At 39.4% G+C, this 12,092-nt stretch overlaps 1 protein-coding gene across 27 annotated transcripts in view; it reads right to left on the bottom strand.

The window, feature by feature from the left end:
- Positions 1-12,092, bottom strand: part of WDFY4 (WDFY family member 4) — a 129,414-nt gene that overhangs the window by 39,442 nt on the left and 77,880 nt on the right. For 24 of the 27 annotated variants that reach the window (XM_064430713.1, XM_064430707.1, XM_064430703.1 and 21 more), the window contains 6 exons: positions 11,360-11,411; positions 10,340-10,506; positions 7,051-7,199; positions 5,804-5,924; positions 3,279-3,364; positions 1,936-1,998 (listed from right to left, as the gene is read on the bottom strand). In XM_064430713.1, the coding sequence (XP_064286783.1) occupies positions 1,936-1,998; positions 3,279-3,364; positions 5,804-5,924; positions 7,051-7,199; positions 10,340-10,506; positions 11,360-11,411 (638 nt within the window). Of the gene's footprint in view, positions 1-873; positions 1,285-1,935; positions 1,999-3,278; positions 3,365-5,803; positions 5,925-6,544; positions 6,670-7,050; positions 7,200-10,339; positions 10,507-11,359; positions 11,412-12,092 lie in introns of those variants that run through there. The other 3 variants (XM_064430730.1, XM_064430732.1, XM_064430733.1) reach the window with 3 other exon arrangements.

Here is a 12,092-nt window from a genome sequence, read left to right as displayed (position 1 = left end):
AGCTTCTGCATTGACAAAGTCAGGTCTGGTATCCCCACAGCACTTTTAACTTTCTGTTGACATGTACCTATGGACGTGTGCACCTGAGCACACACATTCCCTTGCTGAAATCACATCCATAGGGCAGAGAGCGCTGACATCCTGCAAACAGCAATATACAGGGACAAGCAATGAGCAGATTATAAAAGCACTCAGGCATGGCATGAGAAGGGCTGGCAGTGGCCATAATAACCTATGGTGACAGCAAACATTTAAGTATATATGAATGAAGAATAAAGTGCCAGGAGCACTTTATTTTTTAAATGACTACAGTAGAGCCTGGGAACTCCTGTGTATTTCCTATGGACTAGGTGGAAAAACTGATAAGGGATTTCCCAGAAATTCTATTACCTCAATGTCATATGATTCATCAAACTAGTAATTCCTTCTTTCCATGCTTCAACTGTGCAATTATTAGTAACGTGTCTGGGCAAAAAATTTAATTTGGCCTGCCTCCTTGTCTCAGGTATGGCATGAAAATGTGGAAAGATGTGGAAATTTGCCATTGTCCCCTTATGGGGAAGAAGCCCCACATGCTGCTTTTGAAATTTTCTAACTCTGAAACAGCTCCACAATTCAAACAAGGTAAGAGTAAACTCATCAAGTCCTCAGTCCATTAGTTCTCATTGGTAAAGGGAAGCACACCTACTGAGGTAATTTTCTCTAACTTTCCACTTTAACACAACTTTTCTGGTTTCACTAGTTAGGCAGTGATTATAATAAATGTTACATTTATTTTATTTCAGTTCATGCTCTGACATGGTCCAACCAAAGCGATGCCAAAGGCCCTTTACATTCTCAGAGTGAATAAGTTTTGTACAGGCTTCTCTCAGCCAGCGGAAAAAAAAAAAACTGAAGGCAGAGCCTTACTGGAATTCAGGACAGGCTCCTTTAGACAGGCATGCAGCCTGTCTCAGATTCTGAGATTAACCATGAGTCAAGTGTTTCTTCCAATAACCACCAGCCCAGTTAATGCCCAAATTTCTTGAAGCTCTAATGCATCTTCTTTCATGACATTCACACCTCTTGAGCTCCCAGCAAGCAGGGGGAAAGGAAATCCTAGAGCGAGTTGCTGTTTACACAGGACAGGTGTCACTCTCCACAGCCAGCCACCTCCTCTGGGTGAGGTCAGGCTCTAGCTGGAGCTGGTTCCACATTGCACTGATAGTTTTAGCCAGTTGATGACTGGAGCTCAGTGCTGAAAGTTCTCACTTACAAGATAGGCAATGGTCTGCAACAGGTAGACTGAAAATTAAAATGGGTATAGCTGACACAAGCTGTAAGAACTTAGGGGCAATGTGCACCTCAGGTCTCAACACAATTCCAGCCTCAGCAATCATTTCAGAGGACACCAATTAGGCACTTAGGGCTGTGCTCCCCAGATACCTAAATTGTGAAAAGTTACTCTAACTCGTGGAATGCATGAAACATTCTCTCAAACACCTCCCACTAGGAGAAAACTTTTTCCCTGCAGCAGTAAATCTGAGGGACAAGTTAGAATCTCCATTGTGCAGCTAATACAATGTGCCAAAACATCCATATGTACATCACTGTCGGCCCTGAGCACACAATGAAGAGGTCATTATGCAAAAGCATTATGGATTAACTCCGTCCTCACCTCACTGTCTCTTCCCACAGTAACCCTTTGTGCAATGTTTATCAATAAAGTGACATGAAGGAGATAATAATTATTAATCATCTATGCACAGTCAGCTTTTTGACACTCATCTTCATACTGTGATGAAGCATGCTAGAATGCTTTTTGAAGTCCTAGTAACACCTTTGAATCTTTAAAAGGAAGGATACAAATAGGTGTGTTTCTATATACTTTTTAAAGATGCATCTTTTTCACATAATTGCACTTATTACAATTATCCAATGTTTCCTATGTTTTACCTTATATTTAGGGACTCTTCCGTTATCCCCTTCGACTTCAAAGCAGGTTGGAAAGAACAGAATCTATAGGAGATATGAAAGGTCACATTACAGTTATGCAAATGGTTATTAGGACATTAAATATCTATAGAACTGCTTTGCCCTCCCAGCTTTCTTCAGGAAGCCACAGCATTGCCCTGAGACTCTAACCTAGGACAAAGCTATAAGACAACAGGCAAAAGCATGCATCTAATATTAAGGAGTTGCTGTGGGCTAGATAAAAGAACCCACTCAGACATTTATTTAGCAAAAATGGCAGAAAGACACCAACCCTCATCTCAGCCATTCATATTTACATTTGCTGTGGGTTTATGATGTCAGAGAAACTATACCCTTGAAATATGCAGTGTTGGTGATCTTCAGCTGAGGATCAAAACCTTGTCTTGAACAGCCTTTGAAAGATTCCCCCAAGAAATATTTGTCAGAATTCAAAGACAGCAAAGTTAAGGGCTGGCTCTGGGACAGATCTTGGTGATTTTAAGTAGCCTTACTATGCAGCCTGTTTGGAAAGGAAGAACAGATAAATCTGCCCTGACTTTTTAATGCAATACTGCAATAGGGGTTGTTCAGAGATTTCAGGAGCAGAAGGAATTCCTATGCTTCTTTAGAAATTAACAGTACCAATGCTCAGTTTGGGCTGCAGAATTTAGTACAGGAAGCACCAGTACTGAAGTGGATTTTCCTGTGTAGAGGCCAGTGAATGCAATCCTGATCTAATGGCCAGAACTGCAGTAGGCAATAACATGCAAGAAAACAAAGTGCAAATTAATCACTTCATAGTCTTACATTCAAGTTCCATTTAACAAGACAAGCACATAAGGAGATTTTTTTAAAAAAATGCCATTGTTAAAAATTAAGTCTACAAAGATGAAGTCAGAGAGACAAAAATATGTTATTCCTAAAGAATCTAGTGATACTATGAGAGTTGAAAGAAAGCAGGAAGAAACCTTCTTTCATCCAGTACTGTGAGGTGAGGTGGAGGTGGTTCTCATCTCAGTGGGAGGAAGGAAAACAGCTACAGTTAAAATTTCCTAGGATGAAGGGACACACAACACCACTGGCTGCTAGAAAAGTCCTGAACATTACATCCTTTGATAAGTCAATGGCTATGTAGTGCTCCAAAGAGTCCACAGGCCAGCAAAAGGAAAATTTCACAGCTAAAGTGTAACTCATTAAAACTCAAGGGAAAAATGGAAACAAAGATCCTGCAGCAGCACAACACAGACACCTGACACCAGGTTAAAAAAGAGTAGTATACCAAGCATCACCAGGAACATCCCATGTTACTGTGAGCTAGTCATTACCTTTTAAATATCTTATTTCGGTCACTGTCATGGAAGACAAGAAATGTGGAGTAACCATTTTTGAAGAATATTTCCAAGGCGATCTCCTGGAAAGGTAAATAATTTAGTATGAGGAGCTGCAGAGCAAAGCCTAGCGCTGCAAAGGGTCCATCATGGCCTGTCCAATTCTTCAGAGCTTTAAAAAAAAGACCTTGACTTTTTTGACAAATGTGCAGAACTAAAGCAAAATATGTCCAAATTTCTTCAAGTGTTGGGATGGTCTTACAAGTTGACTAGCAGTTCAAACACTTCTTTGAAGCAAAACCAAACTCCAGATACTGGTTCCATCACTCATCTTTTCCTTCTGAAACATTTTTGTCTTGAAATCTCAGTGTGATTAATAAGTCAATAGAAGAATTATTTTTGTCTTGAAATCTCAGTGTGATTAATAAGTCAATAGAAGAATTAAGTTCTAACCAGGTGATAAGGAAAATACAAAGAGGGGATTCTAAATAAGAGTTTCATTTAGAAAGCAACCATACTGCTTGCTAAATTAAGACAGGGCTGAACAGAACTGCCAAATAGTTTCTCCTGACTATAAGCTCCAAAGGAGAAAGGAGAGTTTATGATATTTTGTGCCAAAACTTTGATGAAGTGAAGTTGAAAGAAAACTTCACTCCCTTGTCCCCATCCCCAAAATGTCTCTATACTTTGTTTTGCTGGGCATTTGAATATAATCCTCTTATTTACTTAGTGAGAGGTCCTTTTCCCCCCCAAGTCATTCAAGTAAAACTATAAATAACATGTAGTGTCTGGGAACCCAGACATGAGTTTCAGTCCAAATGTGGCAGGTGCAATACAAACCTAGAGAAACGCTCTGATGGCAGGTGGCCCATACATGATTCACAAATAAAATATAAAGCAGAAAGGTAATATAAGAGCAGCTATGACAATAAACAGCTTGCAGCATTTGCTCTGGAGCTCAGCTTTCCAAACCAGGTCTGTTCAAGTGTTGCCATTACAGAACTGGGCCAGTGCTTTGCTCTGGGCTGGACTATGTGCATGGACAAGAGGAGACCAGCAGAGGAACAGTCACTGCCTAAACAGCAGATCTACCTGTCCAGCAGGGAAAGCACAAGGAATCAGCTTTCCTGTTATTCCACAATGTTTTTTCAAAGAAGTTTTTGGCATAGAGTCCCAGCACAAGCCTGATACAGATACCTGAGTTTTCAGTTTTCATTAACCGAACAAAACAACCCTGGAACAGTAACAAAAAGACCATGGAACAACAGTAAAAAAAATCCCAAAACACAAAACCACTCAAACCAACAAGCTCAGCCTTTGCCCTAGTCCCATTCAAAGACTGTTTCTACTCATCTCCACTTTTCACTTTGGGACACACTAAAAATTTCTGTTTTGCATGGTTAAAAAAATCCATGCATACACAAATATGAATATATGAGTAGCTGGAAGTCATCTGCTGGCAACTTTGATACTATCCCCAAACAGAAGAGGTGACAGTTCTGCTCAGGCTGATCACCAGTGATCTTGGTAAGCTTCATACAGTCACTCAGAACATGATTTACCATTCCTGTACATGCTTGGTGAGTGGCCTAACCACTGCAATATACTGAATCCTGAAGTGTCACCTACCAAATTGCCCAGTTTGCATACATAATTATATATAAAATAAAACAGGGCTGATTCTTGGACGAGTATCATACCACATGATATAAGACAGTTGTCAGCCCTATTTTCTCCAGCTTCTGAATTTTCTAAATTAATTTATAATTCACTGCTGAATCTCAACTTTCCAAAAATGGATTCAAAATAATAAGTAACTAGTTACAGTTGCTTCAGAACTTCATATTTTGGTCAAATATGTGAATTCCTCCTCAGACTGTACTAAAACCCTCTGAAGCAAGTACAGACTCTGGTGTTGCAAAAAGCTCTAGTTAAAATTATTCTGTTATTCTCACAGATTCACCTAAACAAAAGAAAACCAAAAGGGTCCCAAAGCCCCTGGTGATGAGTAGCTCTTGGGTATTATAGCTACAGGCACAGAATCTTCTTCTTTGGCTTATGTCCTTTTATTGAACCACATGCACAACTTGAAAGTCATTCCAAGAAGCCTGGGATAAGTGTGTAGGTAACCCATAGTACACTGATGCAGGGATTACTGAAGTCTTTGGGAGCTGAATATTACTGGAAGTCAGCTGCTTACTGGTAGCTTCCATAAAAATTAAAACATTAACTTCAAGTCTAATTTTCAAAAACTTTGAGTGAACAACACTGTTAACCTGATAATTAATAAGCAACCACACCAGTCAGGGTGTTCAAGCATTGTGGTGTGTATAGAAAGGAGTTTGTTTAGTTTGAAGGAGTTTAGCAAAGGCTAATGAAGCAATGATGGGACAAAAAGCATTTTGATACTCAAATGAAAAAATACCAGCAGTCTTAGTGACAACTGAGCAAGTGTTTTTCAATCACATGTCATTACTGCTGTTGCAGTTTTCCCTCAAATGACTGAGCATGTTAATTCCTACCTGCAGGAGAAAGCGCATCAGATGAATCTCTTTGATGTCATGATACGAATAACGGGAACACATCTGGTCTCCCACAGCGTGGTCTTTATGACATAAGTTGAAAATAAATGGATCACTGATTCTGGAGTAGAAAAATTTAAAAAAAAGTGAAATAAAAAAAACCCCTGGGGAGCTCTCTTGAACATTTAAGTCCTCCCCTAAAGAAAAATAATAATACCAAGAGATATCAAGATCAACTGGGACATACATAAACTGAAAACAAAGCTAAATAAATAAAGCTAAACACTAAAGGCAGATTTTCTACGAGTTACCCAAATAAAGAGCCTGTGGAGGCTAAGGGGAGGTTTGGAGTTATTTTAGTATATGCAAGTAGGCAGAGAGCAATGTTTGCACACATTGGAGTCTGAGAATCAATAAGGGAAGGAACTTGCTGGGAGAACCTGAAAGCCCAAGCTGAGGGTAAGCATCATATGGACACACAGCTATTGTAAACAGCAATTACTTGGAATTAATAATTAAGCAATTAATTTATTATTATTTTAGTAGCATATATGTATTAGAGTTGCAATCAACAGCCTAGCCCACAGAAAATCCCTTAGAAAAACAACCTGAGCTTTTATCAGGCCCAGTCCAATTGATCCTTGAGTCACCTGATCAGATTGATTGATATTAGACTTCATAAGATTTGGATGCAGAGCAGACAGAGAGTAAAAATGCTGAGCTACTCACTGTCCCACTGGGCTTTGCACATGAGCACACAGTATGCACAAAGAGCTTGGTCTAACAGACTCGTTTGCAATATTGATCACTTTCAATAAATCATGAGTCAAGAGATGACAGCAGTGTGCCAAATATTATTTATGATTCTGTCTTGGAGAAACAAACAAAAAACTTATGAGATAATGAAGCTAAAGGCTCCTGTCCTAACTATTCCATATGAATAAAAGATGTGAGTTACTCAGAAAGAAACTTTAACAACAATATAACATAACTGAAAACCAGCAATGTAGGTTGCTGTCCACCATCTGTTGAAGATGGGTGTTCTAATGGCACCTCCAAAGCCTGTGCGCAAGCACCCATGTTAGTTATGTTAAACAGGTGTTTAACAAATGGAAAAGGTGGCAAACTTCTTGCTGTGCTGTTATTCTGCTTAAATTCCCGACAAAAATGTGTAAATTTAAGGTATCCATGTGCCAATACTGAAGGTGACCAGGCAGATCTCTGGAAGGAAGGAAAGAATGACTCACCTGGACAGGCAGTGACGAGTACAGTAGACTTCCTCCAGAGGGGATAACACAAAGCACTCACAGATGTAAAAGTGCTCTTGGCCAAAGAGCAGCACCCCTTCCAGTGCTGTATGACCCTGCACAACTGCCACGGAGCACTTGAACGTCACCTAGAATGGAGGCAAGCACAGTAAGGCCAGGAGCTGGTAACACAGGAGACAGAGGCAGCAGGGAGCCAGAGCCAGTGATGCAGAAGAGCACAAGTTTGTACCAAAAAACTGCTATATTGATTTGTGGGTTCACGGGGCCAAAGTCACAAAATCACTACATGACTGACAGAAGCCCAATCAGAATATATGAATCTATCAATCTAATTGTCTTAAGGATTTAGATAAACATTCTAGAATATTTTAAAAAATTTCCCTTGACATCCTAACACTCAATTTCTTGTTTTTACTCCAAAGTAAACTAACTTGGCCCTTACAATAGAGGAATTTCTTAAAATTTAAAAACATGGGGAATTTTTCAACAAAGTATTTTGTTTATCATATATACCAGTTGATAGAAAGTGTTCTTGGGAATTGACAAGTTCTGATAAAGAAAAGAAAGCCTTTATTCTGGAACATTTTCTTTGGCTGAGAGATAGTGCAGAAAGTAAACAAACTAATTTAGAGATCATAAAATTGTGTGGCCTGCAGAAAATTTAAAAGTTCTGATTTTAAATCAAGAAGTAGTTAATTGCAATGAACTTCCCTTACATTTAGAAGCATGGAGTTCCTTATTTTTTTCTGCTTATAAAATAGTCTATATATACTCAGCTCCAAAAGCTAAGTCCACTAGTTAGTACAGTCAACTGGGATGATCAAGGTCAGCTCAGTGTTGTGCCCAGTTTCAACCAGAACTTTCAACCAGTACCTCCCCTAGGAAAGGGGCAGTAGCTAACTATCCATTAGCCCAGCCTCAAAAATGTTGCTCCCAAAATCTTAAAACACTAATACTACCTTACATACTAAAAAAACCCTGCTCTCTGCTGAGCTCCTCTTCTGAATTAGCACAATCCTGTGCTGCACAGAATCCAGAAATGAGTGTAGAATTTTGCAAGCTGAGTCCATCTGAAGCTGCAAGGAGCCGAGAGCTACATACAAAGGGATTAGAGAGGTATTTACATAACAGGACAACTTTCCTGGTTCAGAAATGTAATGCCGTGTTCCTAAGAGAACAGACTGATAAGTATGAGAAGTATCACAAAACCTGATTTTCTCTTAAGATCTCAGTGATCTACCAAACTTCTCTACCCATCTTCATAAGAACTATTGAGCTGTATTATTTTATGGGGCGTGCAAAATTGACCCAGAAATTGAATTAGTTTTACTAGATCATATAAAGTCTCTATGATAATATGTAGAGTAAGTATGGTTCTACTTCACACTTTGCCTCTGTTCTTAAAGTCACTATTTCAGGAGTCAAATCTACAATCTTCCCTGCCATTCCAAACTACACATGGTATAGCTAAGGTCAGCTGAAGCAGACCCCCACTGCTTCACAAGCTTTTAGTCTTTGATGTTAGGATAACATCAATATTAAATTCATAAGTAAATTAAATACAGTCTTGTTTCCACACTTACATACTTTACTGAAAAGCCATTATTTTACCAACAAGTGGGGCGCTTCATTTTGAAATCACTTAGTGGGCACAGGAGGTTATTTTCCTCATTCTGGGTTTAAGGGGAAAAAAACAGCCCTGGGAGATTTCTGTGGGTAATTTTTCATGAAGATCTCTTCAATATCTTTCCCCTTTATATGATTTCTAATAGGAAGGTAGCATTTTTCCTCCACCTCTCCCACAGGAATGCCTGTCTCTGCAGGGATGTGCCAACCACAGAACTCTGGACTGGAGTGCCTGCCATTACGTGGTTAGAGACATGTATGCTTGCACTGAGAATACTGGGGAATTCTGCTCACATTAGCAAACCACATGGTTTCCGGAAGTAATTAAATAGGAAAAAGATTGCTTCTTCCCAAAAGGAAGGTAACTGGATATTGAAACATCAGGCAGTTGCATAAAGCAGCTCCACAGACACAAAGTTGCAATCCAGACTTGTAAGAAATCCACCTCACCAAACCCAGGGATCATGTGTGTGGTTATAGGAGGCAGGTGGGTCATGAAGGAGGCCTAGGACTTCTAATATGGCCTGGCAAAAAAACCACTGTGCTATTCTGCCTAAGGCAGAACCAGGGCATGTTAGTAGACTTTGTTGAGGGGGAAGAGCACATAACCTCTCTTTCACAAACCTTAAACTCTAAGCCCAAGTACTGTGTACTGTCCAATCAAAACCAGTCAATAATAACAATCCCTTTCTTCACTTTTATATTATTTCTTCAAATTTATATTATTAAATAAATCTGCCTTATTTGAAATACAAGAGCCCTTGAGCCGAGTAATTTTTTTTCATTTGGGGAATGTGACATATTATTGCTGATGAGTAACAAAGATCTGACTGAGTTGTACTGCAGAATATCCACCAGGACAGTGCTGTACCTGCAAGTCTTGTACCTTCAGTCTTGCATTGAAACACCAAGCAGCTTGACATTATCATAAATTAAACAAAAACTTTCATTTTCTGTCAAAACAGATCAAAACCCAGTTCACAAGCTACTAGAATCATTAATCAATGAAGCAAACATGACATAAAATAATTGAATAATTACCTTCTAAGGTATTGCCCAAAGCCCTGCATCTCTTGATTGCTCTGTTCATTCAGATGTACAAGGGAACACATTCACTCAAACACACACACACACATTCAATGACTTTTCTGAGCAATGCAGGAAATAAAACGGCTCCAGTTGCCTGCTTAAAGTGCATCAGCTCAGGAGGCAGCCACTGACAAGGCAGGACCTCTGTGCACTAAGTGAGCACAGGACAGCTAATGTCACCCCCCGCTGCTTTTGTTAATACTTCTGTCAGCTCGGCGAGGCAGCGACTGCTGCTGGAAAAAAACACGCCTGGCATTTCTGATGGCTTCCTGCAGAGTTACATGGAGAAGAGACAGACAGCCTGAAGGCTCAAAATGAGATCAGTGCATGGAAATCATGCCTCACATTTTCATGCCTGTCTCCTTCTGCTGGGGAGAGGTATGGGGAGGAAGGGGCAAAAAGAGGAGAGGCAGAGAAGTGAATTCTGTTATAGAAAAAACTGCATCAAGAACTCTGAGAAAGTCCTATTACAGAGCACAAGTGTGACCCCTTAGCCAGTGGCAAAGCATCAAGAAAATCTGGTGATGGTATTTTTCTAGTTCATCTTTCCTACCTTTTCACTCTCTGAAAACTCCTGCAATATAATTTGTCTCTCCACGCATAGTTCCAAGAAGTCTTCTGAATGGAAACTCTCATGTAGAGCTGGGAAGAATGTTAGCTGGTTACAATCCAATCCCTTCTGATCCATCTCCCTCTCTGCTCCATTTAACATCAGCTCTCCTACATGAGTATAAAAGAGATTGTGGTTTTACTGGCAGCCGGATGACACCAAAAGCATTTGCAATTTAGTCTTTCACTCAGTCTATTCTACCTTGGGAAATAGCATTATTTATCTGCAAAAAACAGGCAAGAGAATTAAAATCTGTGACTACTGAAGAAGGATGCTTATTTTAGGGAGCCAAAGACAGATACATGCAGTCAGTCATAATTCAAACAAAATCCCCATATTCACAGAAGATTAGGAAATTAGGAAAAATTTTAAATGGTAATCTTTTAGGGACATAGACTAAGCAGGATCTTAAGAAAACCCAAAGAGAGACAACCCACTTATATCTTGCCCAAGCTGTGTCCCAAATTTTGCAAACTCATGCAATGCATGCAGATAGAAAAGGCACAATCAGCCTTCTTATTAAGGCTTCATGCAGAAACTACGTAGTGCTTCCATCTTGTTTGACGTCTAAAACAATGAGCTCCACTCATTTATTAGCTAGGCAGTAAAAAGTATACAATACTGCATATTTCCAACAGCACTTTTTCCAAGTTTAAGCAATTAGGAGCTTTCCAGGTGCCCAAAAGTGCCCAAAGCTTACACTTCAGAATAGCTTTTTTGCTTTAGATCTTTCAGGTAGCAACAAGAGAGCAGAAAATTCTGAAGATAGTTGATATATCACCTATGAAATTTGCACCAGTTTTGTTACAGATGTTACAGTGACATTTTCACCCTGAGCGCAAACAGAAAGGTTTCTTTTTTTCTGGATTAAATTGTGACCTAGAAATTCATACCCTAATTCCAATTATTTTTGGCTGTTTATGTCTACTGTTTTGATGATGAAATGTAGCCCTAAAAGGTTACCTGGATTCACTTCAGTAGGGGAAGTTGTTTCCCTTCTGTTTCCTAGGAGAACCTGTAAAGAGACTAGGTGTGACTAGAGTGCACATGCAGATAGGTAAACATAACTCAGAACCTTGTTGGCAGAGAAAAACACAGATTTAGAACTATGTTGCAAATAAATGCCTTGGAAATTCAAATAAACTCATTGGAAAGGAACAAATAATCATCACTGGAAAGGAACCTAAATGAACAAATGTAAACAATTAAGGAAAAGAACTATTATCTTTCCAAAGTTGATCACACATGAGGCCAGTTATAGAATAGAAATCATACTATTCAGTATGCAGAAAACTGCCAGAATCCAAACAGCACAAAAAATGCCTCAGGTATGGGAACCTTATATTAAAGTGCTTCAGCCTTTCATTGATGGGATTTGGCATTTTGACGTTTGAGAAACAGACAGTAGTAAATACCCCACATTCACAGTTCAGTCTTAGCTTAAACCACTCTTATTTCCCCTTTTGGCCATTCCCCACTTTTAGCAGCACTAGTAACAGGACAGTGCAGCCTTCCAGCTGGACTCTGCTGCATACATTGGGAAGCACTATATATTGTTGAGATACTACTAGCAGAAAAGTATGGCCAGCTTTTACCTGTCTGAGGAGATTTTATTCAAGAAAAGAGAAAAAAAGACATTCTGTTGCTCTTAAACGCATTGCAGCCTTTCTTAACCCCAAAACCAGATCCTTTCAGT

The sequence above is a fragment of the Passer domesticus genome, chromosome 8, assembly GCF_036417665.1.
Source record: "Passer domesticus isolate bPasDom1 chromosome 8, bPasDom1.hap1, whole genome shotgun sequence".
Classification (NCBI taxonomy): domain Eukaryota; kingdom Metazoa; phylum Chordata; class Aves; order Passeriformes; family Passeridae; genus Passer; species Passer domesticus.
This window is presented reverse-complemented; position numbering and strand designations above follow the sequence as displayed.